This window comes from Triturus cristatus, chromosome 3_2, assembly GCF_964204655.1.
Source record: "Triturus cristatus chromosome 3_2, aTriCri1.1, whole genome shotgun sequence".
Lineage (NCBI taxonomy): Eukaryota > Metazoa > Chordata > Amphibia > Caudata > Salamandridae > Triturus > Triturus cristatus.
The window spans coordinates 113150623-113175574 of NC_140584.1; the positions used below are offsets into that span (position 1 = coordinate 113150623).

At 42.4% G+C, this 24952-nt stretch overlaps 1 protein-coding gene across 3 annotated transcripts in view; it reads right to left on the reverse strand.

Moving 5' to 3' along the window:
* LOC146856881 (carotenoid-cleaving dioxygenase, mitochondrial-like) overlaps positions 1 to 24952 on the reverse strand; it is a 529204-nt gene that overhangs the window by 294528 nt on the left and 209724 nt on the right. For all 3 annotated transcript variants that reach the window (XM_085647341.1, XM_085647340.1, XM_085647338.1), the window contains exon 2: positions 16720 to 16921. In XM_085647341.1, the coding sequence (XP_085503467.1) occupies positions 16720 to 16921 (202 nt within the window). The remainder of the gene's footprint in view (positions 1 to 16719; positions 16922 to 24952) is intronic.

The following is a 24952-nucleotide window of genomic DNA, read 5'->3' on the forward strand; positions in this document are numbered from 1 at the left end:
TTTCTGAACCAAGGGCTACCTTTTCACCAAATTTGGTGTATTTCCGTTCAGCAGTTTGGGCTGTAGCCGTGTCTAAAGTTTCCTATGGGAATTAACATGGAGAAAACACGTTTTGGGACCCCCCTTTTTTCTAGGCCCCCGCTTGCCGAATCACCCCGAAACTTTCAAGATTGGCGCTGACCGGGGCCCCCACGAGTTTTGACAATTTCGCGAAGATTTGTCAACCGACGCCAAGGTTATTGGGAAAAGAATGTTACGATTTTCTTATGGATAATAATAGGCCCTAACTATAACTACCTACTGTCGACCGCCAGTAGGTAATATATATATATATATATATATATATATATATATATATATATATATATATATATATACACTCACATATACATTGCTAAATATACATATTCCCTTATTGACCCCGACCCTTAAATACACCCACTCCTAAAACCAAAAAATACCAATGCCATCAAATACCTTGAGCGAGCCTGAGTGGGTGTATAAGTTATTGAGTGAGTCTGTGAGTTGGTGTCTGTCTGGGTGTGTGAGTGATTTTGTGGGTGTGTGAGTAGATGTGTGAGTGTCTGTGTGGGTCTGTGAGTGGGTGTGTGAGTGCCTGAGTGGGTCTGTAATTGGGGCATCAGTTCCCATGTGGGCCTTTGAGTGGATGAGTGCCTGTGAGGATCTGGGAGTGGGTGTGTGAGTTCCTGTGTGGGTCTGTTACTGGGTGTGTGTTTGCTTAAGTTAGTCTGTGAATGGGTATGTGAGTGTCTGGGTGGGTCTGTGAGTGGGGTGTGAGTGTTTGATTGGGTCTGTGAATGGGTGTCTGAGTGTCTGTGTGGGTCTGTGAGTGGGTGTTTGAATGTTTGTGTTGGTCTGTGAGTAGGTGTGTAAGTGTCTTTGTGGGTCTGTCAGTGGGTGAGTGTGTGCCTACGTGGGTATGTGAGTGGGGCTGTGAGTGCCTGAATGGATCTGTGAGAGTGTGTATCAATGCCTGCACAGGTCTCTAACAGGTGGTGTGAATGACTGCATAGGTCTGTGAGTGGGAGTGGGACTGCCTGTGTGGGTCTGTACATGGGTGTGAGAGTACCTGTGTGGGTGTCTGAGTGGGTCTGAAAGTGTTTTTTCCCCAAAATGCATCAAGATTTGCGGATCTGTCACAGATTTACATGGGGGCCAACCTGAGCATCACGGGGGGATATGCGGGTTCCTGAAGTGGAAAAACAAACCAATATAACGCAATTTTGTACCCAACATAGGTCTCTTTTACACTCCTCTAACACAGAGATGGGTTCAGGGTACCTCTACCCTAACCCCTTTAGTAATTTTACAGAAAAACTTTAAGTCCCAGGGACCCTTTCCCAATTCTTAAAATAGCGACCTTAACCTCCCAGTCAGCTTGTGGTCAGTCAATCACAGAATTGTTGGTGGCATGTGACTTCGTGGATCTAACGTGGGGTATTTGCGGATGGTCCGTGTAACTAGATATACAATTTTGCCTTTCCTTTATTGAACTGCACAACCACTGAACGGATTTACACCAAATCACAAAAAGGGTTCTTTCTGGACCAAGTGCTACGTCTCTGCCAAAATTGGTGTAATTCTGTCCAGAAGTTCGGGCTGTAGTCGTGTTCTAAATCCCTATGCGAAACTGAATGGAAAATGCAAATTTTTTTAACCCCATCCTTTTTCTCAGCCTCCGCGTGCGGGTTAACGCTGAAACTTTCCATACAGAACTAGACATGCCATGCCACCTTCTCTGGAAAATTTCATGAAGATTTGTCAAACGTTTGTCAAAGTTATGAACAAGTCAAAAGACACTTTTCCTGGAAAACTAGGTCAGAAATCTAACTACCAACTGTTGGCCGTCAGGTATATATATATATATATATATATATATATATATATATATATATATATATAAATGTGCCACATTACATATTTGAAATAGGTCCTTTTTGCAGTGACTGAAAGCCTACAAGCTTAGATTTTCCATAAATAGCCCTAGGTATGATTAAAATATATATGTCACATCTCAGTGTGAATCCCTAAATGATCCAGGTATGCCCTCACACTGCACCTCACTGACAAAATGTAACTAGGTAAAAACATATCTGGGTTTGCTAGCTTTCTCGTTCAGAGGGGAAATGGCCTGGGTGTTCTAACTCAAATGTTCTCATTGAAGCAGGACCATGCTCACTTGCATATGCCTGGTTCCTCTCTGAGGAGGTTTGTGGTTAAAAAAAACAATGGGCTGGGTTGTTGCGATAATTACAAGTGGCTGAGATTAACTCAAGCATTCCACCCATATCTATTTTTTCTTTTCTTCATCGTCAGTGAAAAGTTGCCTGGCATAACTACCCAGGAAGGCTGCTTTCCTGAATATGATATTGTTAGTACTGCTTAAACGTAAAACATACTTCTCTGGTGAGTGCCTCCTGTCTACGCCGTGCTCTTTGGGGTAGAGCAGAGAGTCTCTGTGTCTTACTTTGAGACATAACTAGGATGCGTTTTTCAAATTGGTAAGGGCTCCAAATTGATAAATCGCTTTCTGACATGTTGGTTAGCAGTGAACTAGGAATTTGTCCAGCAGTTACTACTCAATTTTAAAAGGTACGGATTAAAAATCCCATTCCACATTTAGAGGCAAACACATTTTTGAGTTTTAATTGCTAAGACACTTCCTTGGTTGACTTTTTAATTATTATATTTTTTTCTTTTTTCATTTGTTTAATCACATTTTTACAACTCGATTTTTTTGTTGGATTGGGGAGATGGATCTGTTAGGTGTCATAGGCAAAAAAAGGAAGTTCAGAGTGGTCGAAAGAAGCCAGGAGTCCAGGAAGTGAAATATGAGAAAGTGCAGAGGGCATGGAAAGAAACCCACCAAGCAGAGATCATCTCAGAAGAAAATGAGTATGAAGTTGATGAGGCACTAGTACAAGAGGAGGATTGTCCGTGGAGAGCAACTATGTTGTCCACAGCTAGTAGCAGAGTTCTCCCCGACATTGCCCTCATCAGAGCTGGAGGCTCACCAGGCTGAAGCTGGATGAGAGAAAGGATGAGAGGTACTCTGAAAATGACCTTTTACTAAACTTAAAATGGCCACCCTCGTCCTGGAGGTAAAAAAGGCTGGCGTGGCTGCTGATGAGAAAAGGCTGACTTGACTGCTGGGGAGAAAAGTGTTGCCACGCCTGCTGCTGCCCTGGCTCCTTAACAGAAAAAAACAGACCTTGCTCTGAAAGAAATTAGGCAGCTAAGAAGGCATTTGAGACATTGACTGAAGATGATAAACAGACAGTAGACACACCTGAACTTGAGGGATATATTTCCCTTGTAGGAGCAGAGGGTTATGCTGCCTCATGAACAGGACCAGTGCAGCAGGGACTTGACGGCCAGGAGGGCTCATTAAAGCTTTCTACTAATAAAGATCTTGTTGTTAGAAATGAGGTTGGAGATGACATAGACTAGTTGTCAATAATGTGACTACCATGCAAATGCCTATAATAAAAAAGGAAGAGAGGTACACCTTACTGAACGTGAAAGAGGCAGAACAGGTTCTTTAAGATCCCTTGAAAGAAGCCCTCATTCTGATAGTCAAGCCCCATGAAAACCACAACCAGAAGTTTAAGGACATCACAAAACATCCACAGCAGTCTTGTGAAGATTTTGTGGATGTATTGTTAATGTCAGTGGGCAATTTGGGAGAAGGGAAGCAAAGTAAATGACTATGATGGGCTGTGTAATTTGTGTGTCCCAGAGTACAGTTTGAGTCACCATTTAACAGACCTGAGACAGCACAAGATTAATTCAAAGCTCACTGATCCCAGGGAGCTTAGAAAAGAAGCTGACCTGTGGCACAGCAGTCAACGAAGGTACCTGCTGGTCAGATAAGGTAAGGGTCAACGTTAAGGGAAAAGCCACTAAAATGCTGGAACTTTGGGGTGACTGAATTCTCCAGCAGGCCTTGGTCCATTTCAGTGATTTTGGTACCCCAGATCACTCTGCAGAAAGACACTCCAGAGCTATGGTTATGTGAGGAGGGCTACAGTGGTCTCAATGCAGTTATCAAGATTGATGTCCAGGGAGCAGATGAGCTAAATTGATTGGGAAGCAGCTAGGGAGTTTTTGAGTACTTTTGACATCACTTCATGGAACTTGGCTTATTGCCTAACTAAGGGGGTCATTACGATGGCGGTGAACCTGCCAACTGCAGCATGCAGGTGGCGGGTTCACCGCTATCGTGCGGCCATTTTCCGCCCACCAGGTAAGGATGGTGGGCGGTGTGCTGGCAGACAGAAAGCCCGTCTGCCACGGGTCAGACACAGGCAATCATTAGGATTGCCTGTCAGACCCGGCCAGCATACCCAGAATGGTGGCAGTACCTAGCAGGCACTGTCCGCCACATTAGGATGCAGCATCCCTGCCAGTATTTGAATGGCTGTTCAACCGCCATTCAAAGGCTGGGGGAATGTACTTTGGGGGCCCGTTGCGGGCCCCCCTGTGCAGAGCAAATGTAATTGTGCACTTGGGGTGCCCCCCTACAGTTCCCTGTACCAGTTGGCAGGCACCGCGTGATGCCTGCTACGTAGTACAGGGAAATGCACAACCTGCATTTTTAACATTGTGGTGGGTGCTGCAGCCAGCAGCACCTGCCGCAATGTTAAAAATGCCTTTTGCGGCCGCCACTGTGTTGGTCTCATTGTAATTTGATGTGTGGGACCACTGCCACATGGCCGGGCGTCCCCGATTCCCAGGATGATGGTGACGGACTTAAGTCCGCCCGCCAAGCCCTAAAGAGTACAAAGGAGTGTTCAGCATTCTTAAACCCAGAGAGCCACACACACATTTGAAGTGACGCATTTTGGGCTGAAAAATTGCCCTGCAACAAAGTTCTGTCTGTCTGGAAGTCTTCAGCACCACCTACCTGGATGAAACTGCAGGCATCAGCTCAAGTTGGGAAGCCCGCCTAAAGAAGGTGCTTGATGCTCTACAACAGGCAAGTCTGACTATCAAGGCCAGTAAGTGCCAGATAGGGAAGGTGCTGTGTTGTATTTTGGCCACTAAGTTGGCGGGGGAAATACATAGATCCTCTGAAGCCCATGATTCTGACCATTATGGTCTGTTAAGGTCTCGAGACCTAGACTCATGTGAGAGCCCTTTTGAGCCTCAGCAAACATACCCACAGATTTCTTAAGAGGTGTGCGAACATTGTTGAACCCCTATGCAACCAAAAAGGCAACCTGGACAGAAAGCTTTTCACAACCTGAAAAAGATACTATGCTCTGCACAAGCCTTCACGGCACATAAGCTTAAACAGGTAATTTGTGATGCAGCTGCTTCAGAGTATGTCATGGGGGAGTGATAAAAAAATGAACAACTGATAGCATTCATTAACAGACAGCTACTACCCAAAAAACAAAGCTGAAGTGCCATGGACAGTGAGTACTTTATAGTAGTATGGATCCTGAAGAAACGGATCGCACCTGTTTGGAACTCATTTTTTAGTTCAGACAGACCCAGACTACAGACTGCTCCAATGGCTAATGTAGAAGCAGGTGTCCTTACATAACTATGTAAGGGGACCACTGTGTATGCACTGGAATGGATACCACTCAATGCTCTAATTTACTTATGTAAGGGCACCGAGGGGTATGTGATGCACTACAATGCAACTCATACTCCTCGGTGCCCTTACATACATATGTTAGGGCACAGAGGTTTATTCACTCCAGTGCATACCCTTCGGTGCTCTTACATACTTAAGTAAGAGCACCGAGGGGTATGTGATGCACTCCAGTGCAGTGCATACCTCTTGGTGCCTGTACATAAGTATGTAAGGGCACAGGGGGGGTATCCATTCCAGTGCATACCCCTCGGTGCCCCTACATACTTACAAAAGAGCACCGAGGCATATATGCCTTGCAGCCATACTTAGACAGGGCTGAAAGAGAGAGCAGTTCCTCTATGTTTAAAAATCACTGCAGATTAAAGTTTCATCTGCAGTGGTTTTTAAAAGGAGAGGGTATGCTCACTCTCAGCCCTGTGTAAGTACTATTACAGCACTGATTTATTCCTCCCAACTCTGGTTTAAATGTACTGCAGTAAATACTTTGCCACATAAGAAAACTTGTTTTTCTATTTTAACTAACACACTCCATGATGGCGCCCAAAGTTATCACACCTTAGTTATACTAACACACTTCAAAATGGCCCCCAAAGTTATCACACCTTAGTCCTTTTACCATGTCACCCATACAAACGATCCCCAACAAAAAGATGGCCTCCGAGTTGCATTACACTGGCATCCAAAATTTCCTACAACGGAGTACCGAACGGACTAATCTATTTACGGTATGTAACGGTACAAACTTTATTCTTACTCATCCGTGCGCACCGCACGGATATTTACTTCAACTTTTTTCGGCTTCTAAACGGCACAGCGCGATAACTTCCCAGCACCTTAACAGCCACCCGTTTCATCTCATAAAATAACGTACGTTAAACCAGCATGATACTAACTATCATTTAAACCAATTCACCTCTAACATTTTTTCACATTTATCACGAACCCGTCACCCGCTGACTTTTAATCGCTAAGCACAACAAAAAAAATTCTGGACACATACTTGTGGTCACCAAATACCGTTCACCTGATGGAATCACACGTTAAGAAAATTTTATCGGCACAACATTTTCTTACCACGAACCTTGTTTCTTAATCTGAGCACGTTTTTTAACACAATTCGCACAAAGCGGTAAAGCACTAATACGGATCGTACTTAAAACAAAAATGAGGTTCATAATCTTAATGATACACTTTAGTCGCTACTTCTCATGCAATTCCCATTGTAATCTAAAAACGATGTTATGGTTATATTGTTCAAATCCGATTACCAATGTATACCAGCTAAATGAGAGAGAACCAACAGAATATTTAATATAAAATATACTACTGTGCACAGTTGTTCATGATACTTACATTCTCACTGCAGGACTAATCCCTGACGAAGGGTACCTATACCCGAAATGCATTGGAGAAAAAAGTCCATAAAATAGAACTACAAAGATTATCAACTTAGAGATATTCACAATGTATGAATAAAATACATGAACTGAAATCCAATCTACAACGAGTCGCCTCAAATATTTTAAAAGATCGATCTGATCTAAGCTGTGCCCACGGGGACACATCTATGAACGAAGTGCAACAATTAAAACAAGTTCTGCCTTGCATCCCACCTCAACGGGCCAATACACATTCTAGAGTGGAGTTAATGACTTTGCCTGCCTAAGTACAATGTCATGTAGGTCTAGGAAGGTGGTGTTTTTGTCAACAGCTGACCACTTTGTAGGGATAAGCCATCTGGATAAGCTACAATACAGCTTGAAGAACAACAGACTTGACACTCCTTCTTTTGACATGCTGTTCTTAGATGGGACTGACAGGATCTGCTCTCATTCCTTCCCCGAGCCCTCCTAGATCATTTGGCTTCAACCCCAGAAGGAAGAAGAACCAGTTTGGTCCCTGATAGCAGGGAGCTAATCTCATCTAAACTGGGGAGTGTCTGCGGTCCTGCCTGGATCTCTTCTAGAGGGAAGAAACATTTTACTATCATGATTTTAGGGTTTCTGAGAAGTTTTGGAGTAGAAACAAGAGGAAGTGATTCAAGAGGGTGTGGACATTGGGTGAGAAAAGATTGTACTGGAGAAATTACCCTATCACTAACTAGTGCACTAGATAACATTGGACTCACCACCACTCCTCAGATAATTCTGGGACCTGGGAAGAACACTCCTGAAAAAGAAGGCCCTGCTAGAAGAAAGAAGACTTCTGACTGATGACTTCTGCCTGGCACCCAGGGTACTCTCCATGGGTGAGGTGGCTGACCTCTTGCTTATCTACTACAGGCCCCAAATCAGGACTTGTGACTCTGAAAATACTCAGCTGACCACAGAGAACATCATGGTTGGAGACAGACTTGATGCCTGGAAGCTAGTCCACAAGACCTGTGGGCCCAAGGTATACCGGAAGGGCCTTTCCCAACAATTAGAGAAAAGCGGGACTAAAACACTTTTCAACCTCAAAGAGACTGAGGCAATCTGCACCTTCTTGCCCAGTGAGGTTGTAAACAAAGCAGGTAAAAAAACAGGGTTACCCACTTCAGAGCTTCATGCCACGCAGAAATCAAGATTGAAGGGACCTCAAATTAAAAGTATCCAGCCTCATGGAGCTCTTTCCAGCTACAACTTCCAGCCTTGCCACACTGGAGGATTTTGAGAATCAAAAAAGTGGTTAAGCCCAAAAGTACAACTGTGAACCAGGGTGAAGCAGCAAATTAACCACAGCAACTAAGTATTCATGGTGACTACAACACCTAGCTTTATCTTCCTTGCATATTTTAGCACCAAAACTAAAAGCTTCTGCAAGAGCCTAACGATGATGATGTATGCGACTTCATGGGAGGTTCACTGGCCTCAGCTTTGGACCTTGCCTTGGTGAGGGAGATTGACTTCCACTTCAGACATTATGCCCTAAGTTAAAACATTTGACAGAGACAACCTGGTTGGTCTATCCAACCTCAACTCCATTGCAGGCAGCCTGAAATCATGCCTGGGTCCTGTTCAATTGTGAACTGTTCTTTTTCAATAGCACTTACATTTTTCTAGCCACTTTGTGATTTAAAACTTTAAAAGATCAAATCTCTGGTTCTCGTGATCCTATTTCTATGATTTTTGTGTCTTTCTGCTCTTAAACATTTTCTCTATTTTACTAAATTGATTTGTATTGTTTTCTTTGAAATTGTTAGTACTGATTATACTTCAGATGCATTTCTCTGGGGAATGGCATGTGTCACAGGCTCAAAGCCACCAGCAATTGAGTAGATTTTCTCTGAAACTTGAGTTGAGACCTAACGAGTGGTGTGTGTTTATTAAGTTTGTATGGGCTCACTCTTTTCAAATTATTTAACCCACTTTCAGACACCTCCCTTCTCTCACTTTTTCATTTTTTAAGCTTCTCTCGCCATTTCTCATCCTTCTCAAGTCTTTCGCCTACATTAAAAATTCCAAACTCCTCCCCCCCTTTCACTCACAAGCTACCTCTGTAACTCCAGATCCTACCTGTTTAAATGGGAGAAATTCCAAGCATATCACTGCATTGCCTGTCGAGAACTGTCAGGGACCGGCTGGAAACAAAAATCAACCGAGACACAAATATTCAAACCAGTCTCCTACTACAGAAGGCTTTCAAGTAGAATCCGGCTTGAAGCTGTTGTAAGGACGAGACAGCCCATCCTTCTATGAGAGTAGAATCCAAGCATGCCACCGACCAGGAAAATGCCAGACTGGCCAGTACTCCTTGAGAACATTGTACACATAGTTAACTATGCTGACACCTGACAGAACAGCAACTGACAATACCACGGAATGGAAAACCATTAAAAACTCTGCTCTTTCATTCTGTGAAATGACCACCAATGTACTATCATACTTGTTTAATGATTTATTGTAACTAAATAACTATGTGATCCTTGTGTACACATGACAGCAAATTGTTCTTCCTGTATGCTTTTCTCCTACTCCTACTCATCAGCAGAACATTCAACAGAACATGCTGGATTGAGCACACATATGCCTTACAATCAGCTTCAATCACAGTCCCAACAACTTACTAATCAAACACCACACCATCTGCAGGATAGAGCACTTCGCATACATCCAACACAATTCTTCTTGTGTCATGTAATCGCATGTCACACAACTCCCAAAAGCACTTACTAGACTGCAATGTCTCTCATTCAGTCCTCTCTAGACACAGTCAGATTACAACCTACGATAAAAGAATACATCAAACACACTCTATGAAGTCTTATGTTCACATCATTGCAACAGAGCCATATAGATTGCAAAGGTGTACCTTCTCAACAATACATTCTTGATGTTTTAACAACCTGCATATCAGATGGATTCGGAATATGTTTAACCATACCACACCCAGGCACACATAACATTACCTTTAAAGCACATGCTTTATCAAAAAATTACTATAGCCAGAGCAGTGTCCTCAGGTTAGGAAATGGACTACCATTCAAGGTTAAACGGGGAATTAAAAACAACCTTGCAGTAAAACAAAGAGACAGCGCTAGGATTACATCCTTGAGGAAAGCTTATAAAAATACTCTGAAAGAAAGGAAATCGGAGATCCATGAGGAGGCCTGGCAAAAGCTAACACAGGCTGCCGAGACACGAGATGCAGGCCTTTTCTGGAAAAGAATCGATCATCCCTTTTTTAAGGAGAATACTGCTGTGAAAATTAATACCTTTGTCCCTCCAGAAGATTGGATATTGCATTTCAAGAGTATTTTTAACCCCAATGCCGTCAAAGCAACTAAGGGAATAATGGAAATTATATACTAGTGGAGCCTGTAAAATTATCCCCAATAAGGCCAGAGGAAATCCTAACTGCCTTACAAAAAAAGTTCTAATGACAAAGCTGCAGGACCTGATGGGGTACCCATTGATGTTTTTAAATATAACACTGATTTTTGGATCCCAATTTTATTAAATGTTTATAATACAACATTAGGGCAGAGTGCTGCCTGTATCCTGGGTGGAAAGTGTCATTGTACCAATTTTTCAAAAGGGGGACAGAGGGAAGGCCAATTGCTACCATCCCATATCCCTTCTCGACTCCTCCTCCAAACTGATGGGGAGAATAATGTTGGAGAGGTTAGAAAATTTGCCCACTGAGAATAACATCTTAACAGAGGCCCAATATGGTTTTAGAAGGGGTATTGGGACGGTGGAACAATGTTAAATCTGGAATTATTGATAGGGAAGTACACATTAGCCAAGGAAGGGGTTTTACATCTTTGTTTTGTTGACCTCACTAGCGCCGTCGATCTCGTGAATCATGCCAAATTATGGCAGACATTGAAAGGGCTAGGTGCTCCTATTGATATAATTATATATTTATCTCAGATTTACAATTTTTCAACTTCTAGAGTCCAGTTTGGTGCATTAGGGGAATGCACCCCGGACTTCAGAGAAAAAGCTTGGAATCCGACAAGGCTGCACTTTAGCGCCTCTTTTATTTTCCCTATATATTAATAATGTAGACACTTTTTAAAAAAAACAAGCCGCTGATGCCACCATACTTTTATATGCAGATGACGCTGTCCTGTTATCAAGGACAGTGAACGGTCTGCAATGCCTAATAGATAACTTCATCCTGTATATGTCTGGAAAAGATCTTCAATTAAATCTTTAAAAAACTTTTGTTATGACATGCGGGAGCAATAGGCTGAAGAATAGACAACACTATGTGGGAGGGGTAGTCATAAATAGAGTTTTAACTTTTTCATACTTGGGTCTGATTTTTAATAGGAGCGGCGCTTGGAACACACCCTTAAAATCTTGCAACTTAAAATTTTTAAGGTTCACTGAAGGTATTAATAGATTTTCAGCAAAAATAGGAAATAAACCCATACGGAAAATTCTCGCCCTATATCAAAGCAAGTGTGTTACAGGTGTTTGTTATGGGGCTGCCATATGGGGGAGAGCCAATACTGCTTCCCTACAAATCCAAGAAAATAAATTCCTGCAAAGACTGTTGGCAGTCCCTAGTACTACAGCGAATTATATAGTACACAAAGAATTATCCGTACCATACTTAAGTGATTTAATAAATATAGCAGGGATCATTTTTTGGCAAGGGATATGGGCCAAAGATGAGACCAAATTTACAAGGGATTTAATCCTGGACTGCCTGGCCCTCGACCACAGCAGAAAAATCCCCTGGTTAGAGCATATTTATACCCTTTTAACATGCTGTAAGGTAGACACTGATAGAAAGAACCCCGCTTCTATCCAGGACTACAGCAAAAGTGACCTGAAGTTAAGATATATTAATGCTAGGGAATGCGTAAGAGAGGTTGAAGTTAGTCAAAAACACAGAGTTGTCTCTTACTGTGAATACCCATCTGTAAGGGGCACACAAATATATTTAACACAGGTAAGAAAGATTCGACACAGATTTTATTTAACGAGGTTTAGGTTTGCCACACTTCACTTTATTATAGCATTATCTAAAACGGAAAAGTGGTTTTATAAACTCCCAAATTGCCCGTGTGATGGAAAGTCCCCCCAATCCACGCTGCATTTTATACTTTTTTGTAGCTTTTATAGGGATATCCGAAAATCAGTTTTAAAACCTCTATTTTTATTTAATATGCTTTTTCATTATAAACATGCTTTTAGTTTGGTATGTGGTCTGGAAAATAAGAAAATTAGGAACGCTGTCATCTCGTTTATATTATTGGCAATAAGAAGAAGAAAGATTTATTCACATTTGGATGCACTGTTATATGAAAAGCCCGACAAGTGTATGTAGTTAAGTCATGTATCGTTTACTGGGACATACAATAGCACTGTGCACTTTATGTATCTATATGATATAGGTCACCTTGCTCATTTTGTACTGTGTACTATACCAGGACATACAATAGCACTTTGCACTTTTTGTATCTATCTGACACAGGTCATCTTGCTTATTTGCAAAATGTATTGTGCAAATGTGTACTGTATCTTGATGTATTGATTGAGCATGAAGTTTTTCTGTTTTTAACCCCTTCAGAGCGGCGCGGATTACCGCGCTGTGCTGAAGGTTCCGTGCGCGGGCGGGGCCATGACGGAGCGGTTCCGTCATGCGCACAGCGCGACCGACGCGCATGACGGAACCGCTCCGTCATACGCATCGAAGGGGTTAAATTTGATTGTATACTCTTATTTTAAAAAATGTTAACCGTCCCCTCTGATTAGAATGCTTTTATGGTGGTATATTTTGCACCGAATAAAGCTTCCTTGATATGATTTGATTTGACTACCATTCACTCTGGTTGAATAAAATAGATGGAAATGTTGTTAAGTAGACACATCCACACAAATAGTATTCTTTCAATCTCTGACAGGATTGGATACATCTTATTCACTTGACTAATACATGCACACTATTATTACACAACATATTGAACAGGCAGAGTTTCATTCAGCAGCTCCAGTCCAGTATCCCAGAATGGTGAGAGACACCCACAATATGAAAAGTTCTATACTTATGTGTCCTACAGTTCATACTTCTTCAGTAAAACTGTGTGTTTGTTGGACAACATAAAAGTCAAAATTGTGCCTGACTGATTCTACACACACCATCAGCTTATGCTGGCCTGAGTCCGAGACAGCTCATGGTGCTCCATCTGTAACCTTAACCTAGCACGGTAACAGGTGGGATGTGCCACCTTAGAACATGACAACCCTGGATCCCCAAGGAAATTGTTGAAACACATCTAAACCCTTTAGTTTGGTACTCATTCATGCCCAAAGATAGACAAAGGAAATACCTGAACTGGTATTTCATTATTTATTGAAGCAATTAGATTCTTTTGTAAAATATGTGCGCTGCAATAATTAATAGAAGGAAACAAAACAGAGTAATTAACATCAAGAGAGTGGTAAAGAAGATAAACAATTAAACCATCGTGCTGTTACATATAAAATATGCTTGCATATAAGTATAGTGATGGTCATGCTCCTACCTAGGGCTCCCTATCCTAGTTCCTAGGGAGGGTGAATCTGCCAGAATCCATGTAAGGAGACCTAACTCCCCAGTTACCTGTGGATATGTTTCATCTGGGAGCCCATCTTGGTGTAGAACTGGGCACCAATCTTTAGGTTTCAGCTGGGCTGGAAATCCAGCATCGGGCGACCTCGACAGTGTCAGCGAAATACACCTCTAACTAAACAAAGGAGTGATTTCATTTTCATAATAAACTTTAGCCATGTTGTCATGCCAAAGTCCAAGTCAGGCTGTCATTATTGAATCCATCCTGACAAAGCTGTCGCTGAGTGCACAATAAAAAACAACATTTTGCACTGTGAACTTTAGCATTCATACAGAATGTTCAAGTCTCTGATAATATGCCTACGAAGATATGCATATGTAAGCAAAGTTATTTCATGGAACATTATTTGTACAAGCACGTAAACAAATATGTGTCAAATGTCAACTTTCAAGAAAAGATGTTAACTTTAAAACATGAACGTGTAAAATGGTGGTGTTTCTGCCTTGGTCTAATGTGACCACATGACAAATGCTGGGTGCATAAGGTAAGAGACTGTAAAGTGTGGGGGCAAATAGAAAGACTGTGGTTGGCATATAGGCAGGTAGTTGAAGTTTTAGGCAGAATATTGGACTGTGGACGTCTCGCATTATCATATCTAACAGTTAGCCGGTGGACCCCAAAGTCGCCTACATTTCAAGTAAGACACAAAAACTAGATTCTGGTGTAAAATGAGACACAAAGACAAAGTGCAATGTACTCTTGGACCTGAGGTGGACTACCCAGTAATACAGCAAGGGTAACAGACATGACATTCACAACCGGTCCGAGGATGCTTGTTTCCGGTACAGGGAAGACATGGCTTGGCAGTTCGGGCTGGACTGTTCCCATGAGGCACAGGGTCAGACTGATTTGCATATGGCCATGTCTGAACTGGGGTGGCGGAGTGAGCTAAAGAATTATGATGGATTAAACCCAGATCAGTTGACTGGGGGTGAGTGCTTGCAATGTTCCCCACTCCGTCCATCATCCCCTTTGGTTTTGCTTTGTTCGCACTAAGCTGGCAGGGTATGCCCAGACGTGGGTCCCTTGCTCACTTTGCCACTGGATTCAAGCTAGCCTGGCGGATGACGGCTGATTAGCCAGAAACCGCTCCCAGGATGCTTGTTTCTGGTCCAGGGAAGACATGGCTTGGCAGTTTGGGCTGGACTGTTCCCATGAGGCACAGGGTCAGACTGATTTGCATATGTCCATGTCTGAACTGGGGTGGCGGAGTAAGCTAAAGAATGATGATGGATTAAACCCAGATCAGTTGACTGGGGGTGAGTGCTTGCAATGTTCACCACTCCGTCCATCATCCCCTTTGGTTTTGCTTTGTTCACCCTAAGTTGGCAGGGTATGCCCAGGCATGGGTCCCTTGCTTACTTTGCCACTGGATTCAAGCTAGCCTGGCTGATGATGGCTGATTAGCCAGAAACCGGTCCCAGGATGCTTGTTTCTGGTCCAGGGAAGACATGGCTTGGCAGTTCAGGCTGGACTGTTCCCATGAGGCACAGGGTCAGACTGATTTGCATATGTCCATGTCTGAACTGGGGTGGCGGAGTGAGCTAAAGAATAATGATGGATTAAACCCAGATCAGTTGACTGAGGGTGAGTGCTTGCAATGTTCACCACTCCGTCCATCATCCCCTTTGGTTTTGCTATGTTCGCCCTAAGTTGGCAGGGTATGCCCAGACATGGGTCCCTTGCTCACTTTGCCACTGGATTCAAACTAGCCTGGCTGATGACGGCTGATTAGCCTGAAACCGGTCCCAGGATGCTTGTTTCCGGTCCAGGGAAGACATGACTTGGCAGTTCGGGCTGGTCTGTTCCCATGAGGCACATGGTCAGACTGATTTGCATATGGCCATGTCTGAACTGGACTGGTGGAGTGAGCTAAAGAATGATGATGGATAAAACACAGATCAGTTGACTGGGGGTGAGTGCTTTCAATGTTCACCACTCCGTCCATCATCCCCTTTGGTTTTGCTTTGTTCACCCTAAGTTGGCAGGGTATGCCCAGACGTGGGTCCCTTGCTCACTTTGCCACTGGATTCAAGCTAGCCTGGCTGATGATGGCTGATTAGCCAGAAACCAGACCCAGGATGCTTGTTTCCGGTCCTGGGAAGACATGGCTTGGCAGTTCGGGCTGGCCTGTTCCCATGAGGCACAGGGTCAGACTGATTTGCATATGGCCATGTCTGAACTGGGGTGGCGGAGTGAGCTAAAGAATGATGATGGATTAAACCCAGATCAGTTGACTGAGGGTGAGTGCTTGCAATGTTCACCACTCCTTCCATCATCCCCTTTGGTTTTGCTTTATTTACAAATTAAGGAAATATAACAGAAATACTTGAACAATGAGAATCTTGAGGCACATGGATAACAAGTTTGTCAGGAGCTCATTGCTGGTGGGCAGTACGTTAGGAGATTGTACGCGGATAATTGTAGTTACTTCTTCTCTCAATTTATAATCATTTAGATGTTATAAAAGCAACATACTTTGGCTCACATTAAGAGTGGCCCATTAAATGTGATGAGGCCAGTGAAAGCAGCTACCAGCCTCATCGTCATTATTTGTTTTTAGCGTCGAGATTATTGCTACTGAGAACAACCAAATTACTGGTGGAGTCACATTCAGGATTACTGATTCCCCCAGTAATTCATTATTTCTCTGGGGACTTTCAGAGTCCAACTCATAAAAGGAAGGATTTTCACCACTGCCGGGGTTACCACTACCTCTGGAACCGTAACACCAGGAATGGGAAATGTACAGGCCATTTTGCAAGCCACTCATAAAGATGGCCCCAAATGTGATTTAGCTGACAGTATGCTCTATTCTAAACCTTTCCATAAAAGTGTGTATCCTTTTGTACAACTTGACAGTCGTAGGTCTGAATAAATCAATCATTTGGCGCAATAACTTCGATCATGAGTGGGAACTTCCATTGTTCCCTTTAATGTATGTGATACAGAGCCTCAACAAAAGTAACTATTCTTCTTGCATTTTCTCCTCAAATTAACAACTATAACATTTGTGGTGGTTTGGAAACAAAATGCCTACTTGTCATTTCCAAACTCAAACTTTCCCGGCCCATTTCGGAGCAGACTTCCATTGATCCACTTTGGGACATCCCCGGTAATCTTTGTAGGGATGGGCTCTGGGGTCTCCTCCACACTCTGAAAGAGGGGCGAGATGCACTCCAATCCTTTCTTGTCCGTAAAGAACAACTTCTTCTGGTCTCTGGTTATAATGTTCTTCAAAACTGGGAAAAAACAGAGATAGATGATTAGCACATGCACAGTCAGTATTCAGCATGCAGGAGATACATCAACCCATTGTGCACTGAACTAAATAATGGACCTTATTTATGCAGGCAGGAAAACAGACTCTGAAGTCCTTACAGAAGATGCCCTGTACTCCCACCATTATGATTATTAATAATACCAATAATAATACTTATAAAATGTATAGCTACTTCTTGCAAAGTGTCCCAGCACTAGGATTCTGACTCCCAAAAAAGAGACTGCCCACCATGCTGAATCGGTTCTCAATCAGACCCAAAACACCAGGTTTTCATATTTTTCCTGAAAAGAGTCTCAGATGAACCCTGCATGAGAGTTCCCTATTTTTGGTTTGAGGTAGCTAAACAAGCTGCCTCCAATTCTGACTCTAACATTTTGGAATTAAAGCCTGTTTCATTTCGGCCAATCTCAGGTTTCTGGATGGAGGTTTGGCCATCGCGTGAAGATAACATGGACCTTGAGAGGAAAGAGCCTGTAGGAAACTACGATCTGCTTACATTGTCACACCCACTTTTTGCTGGTGTAATTATGTTTTACTGACTAGTCTGACTGGGAACCTGCTAATAAGGACCCCATTATCTGTGCTTCTTCCCTAAAGTGGACATGATGAGTACTAAGGTACACTCCAGATTGTTTACTGGTGAAACCTTATAAGTCCCTAGTATATGGTACTAAGGTACCTAGGGACTAGGTACACCGGGATCTCCCATGGGCTGAAGCATGTATTATGCCACCCATGAGAGACCACTCATATTGTGACTACAGGCCTGCCATTGCAGCCTGTGTAAGCTGGTGCTAGCACCACTTATGGCAGATATAAGTTTTTTTATATTTGAGGCCACTGCACTTAAAACCTATAAGTCACCCCTAAGGCAGGCCTTTCAATTCCTGAAGGCAGGGTGCGAGGTTATTAGTGTGAGGGTGCCCCTGCATGAGCAGGACACTCCTACAACCCACGGAGTCTATTCTACCGGGTTGTAAGTGCTTCAGCCATTATGATACACAGAGTGGCCATGCGTCATTACGCGATGGGTATCTCTAACCTGGCTGTGACGAACCCTGTCGTGTTTGGTATCAAACATGTTGGAATCATACCCCCACAAAAATGGTGTGAAAGGTATGATTCCATGCACTGTAAAGCTACTCCGGGAGGCCCTCAGTCCTCCTGCTACCAGTCTTCTAGACCCGGACAGCAAACTATGGCTGCTGCCGACCAGAGACACGATTCTGCCCTCCTGCTGCTGACCCCTCCGCAATCCAACACTTTCCCTACTGTTGCACTGATTGGAGTGGGAATAGTACATTTTATCCCGCCGCTATCCAACACTTTCCCTACTGATGCACTCACTGGAGTGGGAATAGTAATTTTTACCCCTCCGCTATCCAATACTTTCCCTACTGTTGCACTGACTGGTGTGGAAATAGTAATTTTTACCCCTTAGCTATCCAACACTTTCCCTACCGTTACACTCACTGGAGTGGGAATAGTAATTTTTACCCCTCCGCTATCCAACACTTTCCCTACTGTTGCACTCACTGGAGTGGGAATAGTAATTTTTACCCCTCCGCTATTCAACACTTTTCCTACTGTTGCACTCACATGACTGGGAATAGTAATTTTTACCCCTCTGCTATCAAACCATTTACCTACTGTTGCACTCACTGGAGTGGGAATAGTAATTTTTATCCATCCGCTTTTCAACACTTTCCTTACTGTTGCACTCACTGAAGTGGGAATAGTAATTTTACCCCTCCACTATCAAACAATTTCCCTACTGTTGCACTCACTGGAGTGGGAATAGTCATTGTTACCCCTCCGCTATCCAACACTTTCCCTACTGTTTCACTCACTAGAGTGGGATTAGTCATTTTTACCCCTCCACTATTCAATACTTTACCTACTGTTGCACTCACTGGATTGGGAATAGTAATTGTTACCCCTCCGCTAGCCAACACTTTCCCTGCTGTGGCACTCACTGGAGTGGGGATAGTAATTTTACCCCTCCGCTATCCAAGACGTTCCCTACTGTTATACTCACTGGAGTGGGAATAGTAATTTTTAACCCTCCGCTATCCAACACTTTCTCTACTGTGACACTAACTGGAGTGGGAATAGTAATTTTTACCACTCCACTGTCCAACACTTTGCCTACTGTTGCAATGACTGGAGTGGAAAATTGAAGTTTGAAGATTTTTAAATAGTTAAATGTTTAAATTTATATTAGACTTTTTTGTATTAGATTTTTTGTTATTGTTACATATATTTATATATATGTTAATGTGTATGTAATTTTAAAATGATAAAATAAATTAATAGTTTATTAATTGTTTTAAAATAAATATATATATTAATTAATATGTGTGTGTTAACTTTTTCAAAGTTTATTTTTTTAATGTATATTTAATCTACATTATTTTTTAGATTAATTTTATTATTTAACATATTTAATATTTACTCTTTTATTTTATGCATGTATATATATAAAATTGATATTTTGTAAAGCTATATTTTTCCATCGATATTTTTCCCCCGATATTTTTGTACTTACCTGTTTAAGTATAGGAAGTTCATATTTTTTTACTTCTATATTTTTTCATTAATATTTTTTACTTCTATAATTTTTACATCGATATTCTATCAGTGAACCGCAGCCATCATGGAGCTAGGAAACTCTTAATGACAAGTATCCAGACCACGCACTCTCTATGGCTTCCCCGTGCACTTATAATATTCAAGAATGGACTGATATTCCAGGGTCATATCAGCTCATGCAGCTATGTCCTCACATGGGATATAGTGCACCAAGCCTCTTCAGTTTTCTCTGCACCAAGCCATGCAGCCTACAATGGCAGAGTGCATGATTTTGGTGAGGGGTCCTTAGGGTGGCACAATTCATGCTGCAGCCCTAAAGGACCCTCTTCAGTACCCATGCCCTAGGTACCAGGGGTACCATTTTCTAGGTACTCATAGAGGTGACTGATGTGGTTTCAATCGTGGTACAGTTTTGGAAAAAAAGATTTGGCACAAGGAGCCTGATTAGCTTACAGTTTGAAATTAAATCAGGCAAAAAATGGGGTCTATCCATGTCTAAAAGAGGCACTTTCCTACAGGTGATAAATGCTGTGCAAGACAAAGTTTAATTCCCGCCTATTAAGCTAATCTGTTATGGTGCAATTAATGTTATTATAAATGTAAGTCATATTAGCAGTCATCCATTTCCTTTCTCCTGATGTAGATCCTTCATTGTTGTACAAATGCACAATAAGCAGATTTTAAATAAAGATAAATACAGCAGTGTAATGCACACTTTTCTGATTAAATATAAAATGAATGAAAAAAAAACACTTTTTAGGTCGAAGCCTACCAGAAAGCTTGCTAAAGAAATGTTGAGGACATTCAGAAAGCTGATCTAGGAATGCATTCATCCCACTCTTTACCATGGGCTTTGTGGTTTGTAACTCACAGTTTCTGGCTTTCTATTTGCTAGCTTTATTTCCTTTAGGCTGTCCAGCTTAAGTGTGTCCCTCCCGTTTCCCAAACCTTGTTTACTGTATTCTTCTACAAACTCGCTTTCTGTACACAGGCCTTTTAATCTTGTTCTGATCTTGTCACTTTTGCTGTGTATTCAAAGACAGAGGTCAAATTTCTAGCTCGCTCTTCTGAGGAAGCTTGGCATTACTTTTATTTCTCTAACTTCAAAGTGAAAGAATGTATGTGCCATTCATGCTAAATACCCATATTATAGGAGAGGGTGTAGGATTTCTTTTTCTAGCACACACAAAAAAAGAACTGTGCTGATGTTTCAGAATATATTAGAATTAGTTCAAATTAAGCACTTTTTTTGTAATTCTGAATTGTGGTAGAAACAAATATTTGAATACGATCACAATACATCAAAACACCAGGTGATAACATTTGCACACATAACCGTTTGTGTACAGTAAAACCCTATTTCCGTGCAAATGTAATCGTCATTTTATTTGAAAATGTATTGTCTGTAATGGCAGTGTGCTACAACCACATATACACTCCACACTATGCCACTCCACTCTATGCCACAACACTTCATTATAAGACACTACATTATGCTTTACGACATGCCACTCAACTGTACGCCCCTACACTCTGAGACACTTTATGAGACACTACGCCACTCAACTCCATTCCAGTCCAATCTCCGTCACTCACTCCACGGCCAAACACCCCCCCCACTCCACTCTATGCCCCTTCACTCTGCTCCACACCACTTATCCCACTTCACTCGATGTACTCCAATGTACCCCACTCTACTCCAAATCATCCCACTCCACACCAATGTACCCCAATCTACCCCTCTTCACTCAATTTTGCTACAATATACTCCACTTCATTCTATACCATACTTCAATACACCCAATCTATCCCACTCCAATCTACTCCACTTAAATCTACCCCAATCCACTCCAGTACAATCTAATCTACCCCACTCCACTACAATCTACCCCACTTCCTTCCACGCTAGCCCAATCTCCCCACTCCACTCCACTCAATCTAACCCAATCAACCCCACCTATTCCAATCCACCCCACTCCACCCTAATATACTGCACTCCACTCAAATCTACCCCCACTCTGCTCCAATCTACCCCAGGCTACCCCGCACAACCTCCAATTCACTCCAGTCTACCCCAATCCAACCCACTCCACTCTAATCTGCCAACACCACTCCAGTCTACTCCACTCCAATCCAACCCAGTCCAATTTACCCAACTCCATTCTAATTTACTCCACTCCAAAATCCACTGCAATCTAACCAACTCCTCTAAATTCTAATTGGCCCAATTCAACAACAATCTATCCCACTCCAATCTACCACAATATACCCCACTTCAATCTACCTCACTCCAGTCTACCATAATATATACCACACTCCAATCCTCCTAATCTACCCCACTCCACTCTAATCTTCTAATCTACCTTACTCCACTCTACCACACTCCACTCTATCCAAATCAACCCAACTCCACTTCACTTGAATCTACCACAATCGACCCCACTCCGCTCCAATCTATCATACTCTGCTCCATCTAATCTACCCCATTCCACTCCACTCCAATCCAACCCACTTCATCCCAATCCACCACACACCAGTCTACCCCACCCCAATGTAGCCCTATCTAATCCACTCAAATCTACTCCATTCCACTCCAGTCTCCACATTCTGCCCCACTCCTCCCCACCCCACTGCCATGTACCCCACCCCACTTCAATCTGCCCCACTCCACACCAATCGACCCCACTCCAATCATCCCTCTTCAATCTACCCCACTCCAATCCAATCCAATCTACCCTACTCTAATCCACTGAATCTATCCCACTTCAATCCACCTAATCTACCCCGCTATATTACCCTCCACTCTTTCCCAATCTATCTCAATCCACTCCAATCTATCCAACTCTACTCTTCCCAATTCCACTCCTATCTACCCCAACCTACCCTGTTCCAATCTACTCCACTCTAATCCAACCAAACTACCTCACTACACTAATCTCCCACACTCCATTCCACTCTAACCAATCTACCACACTCCACTTCACTCCAATCTACCACATGCTACCCAAGTCTACCCCATTATAGCCCAATCTAACCCACTTCACCCCACCTCACTCCAATCTACCCTACTCCAACCTACCCCATCCATTTGCCACATTCCAATCTACACCAATCTACTCCACTCCAATCTACCCCACTCCACCCTAAACTACCTCAATTCAATCTACCCCACCTCAGTCTACTATGCTTATCTATCCAACTCCCCCACTCCAATCCACCCCAATCCATCCCACTCTATACTACCCCACTCTAGCTCCGCTCTATGCCAACCTACCCCAATCCACTCTACCCCAATCTACCCCAATCCACCCCACCCCACTACACTCCACTAATGTTTAGTCACGCTGAACAGCAGCTACACTGGCATACATAATGGCTAAAACACATTGACATAGCCAATAGCTCTCACGTAGGCACAACCTATTGGCTTTGCCAATGCTTTTTAAAAAAGCTAGTGCCATGTTTCATTTTTTGGAGCACAAGCAAAATATGTTTGAAGAAAACCTTCACCTCTGTGTTTCGCTTGAGTGATAGAGCTCGCAAATGAGCATGAATCAAAACATATTGAAAATAAGGAATAATTAAAACTAATAACATAGTTCATGTTATATACATATGGCCTATATCAATTATTATATGAGGACACAACTACTATTGTGTTTGCTGTCTTTTTTCCCCTCTCCCTAAGATTAATCTATACATTCCTTTTTGTGGTATACACTAGAGGAACTATTAAGTCATGACAGTTGGTGGTATAAATAATTTAGGTTCCCAGTGCTGTTCTGTGTTTTCTGTCACTATACTGTCTCAAAACAAACACATCATTTCCCATGCATATCGTGTCAGGACCCTACTGTAGATGGCATCTAAAATAGACATTCTTCTATGTTGTGTTGCTACATTATTCATCCAGTTTCTATGGAACTTTTGCGATGGTAATCACTGTGATGTCATCAGGGTTATGGTTTTGTGCCACACTTCCCAGGAAAATTCATGGTAAAGGGCCGTATGATACCACACCCAGTGATGTTATTAATGTCAAAGAGTGTGTTTTGTCACATCCGCTACCCTGGAATTTTGGTGCATCTACATGCATGTATGCCCAGACAGGGGAAGAAGCCACCATAAATGCAAGGACAAGTGAGTGTAGACACAAGTGGGTGAAGGAGTCGTAAGCATGGAGAGCAGCAGAGCAGCCGACCTAGGAAATGACACGAGTGAACGGACAACCATTTAGGGGTGCAGGAGATATGCCTGTAAAATGGAAAAGATTTCAAATCTAAAATACACTAACTTATTTGTGGCTTTATTATTACATATTTTTCTATTTTACATAGATGATTAAGGCAGTCATGACTTTCTATTTCAACATTATAACCTCAGCATTTTTTTTCTCAACTTAAAAATATGGGACTATTTTGGAATAATGCCACGTCGGTGTACCGTTCGCTAGTCATTTTTAAACAGCTTATTTTGTTTTGTGCAATAGCTGTATTTTTTGGGCGCAATGAAAACTTCTAAACTGAAGAAAGTCAAATATTTTTGGTGCATCTTTTGTTATTTCGTGATATTACGCTCATCACGTCATAACCCTAAATAGGCCACTCCGTAACACTTTCTCACACACAACGCAACAAATGACTCACCTAAATAGTACCATGACATTGGAAATACATTCTGACATAATTGTATATACATTTGGATGAAACAATGTGCAGTGAAGCAGCAGTAATCCCCTGCTGCGGTCAAATTAAATTCTCCGATTTCAAAATGATTCTTTATTCAGGAATGTCTGTGTGCAGGATTTGATGGACTTTACATAATCTTCTGCTCGCTCACAGATGTAGACATGAAAAGGTGCACTTCACAACTGTCATTCCAGTGGAGCCTGGATAATCTCACCAGAACTGGAATTTGCCCGGTAAGCACATCTGAACATTGGTTACAAACACAAACGGCACGCAAAAGCTCAAGAAGTTCAAAGTATCCGCAAGTGTTTCTAGGAAATTGTTGCAGACTAGGTTCGAGACGGTCCCCTGAAACCCACCCCAAACTTCGGTAATTGTGTTTCGTTAAGTTTCCTACATTTTACTCTTCAATCAGACTTGCTCCATTGGTTAAATGGTATGGCCTTTCTTTTTCCATATTTTCTCTCCGAGACTGAAGTAGTCCACGCAAGCTTTTGAGTCTTAGTACAGAGTTTTCTATGTTGGGTTTTTTCCGGCCTGAGCTTTACGTTCATCTTCACTTATTTTTTTATAGTTAATGGCTGGAGACCAAATGCCACGCACCCTAATTAATATCCTTGTCATTACCCCAACAGCAGCAAGGAAATACAGTGGAGGAAGGCCCAGATTAGCTCTGCTTCCGCCTGTCTTTAGACTCTCCTCAGTGAAGT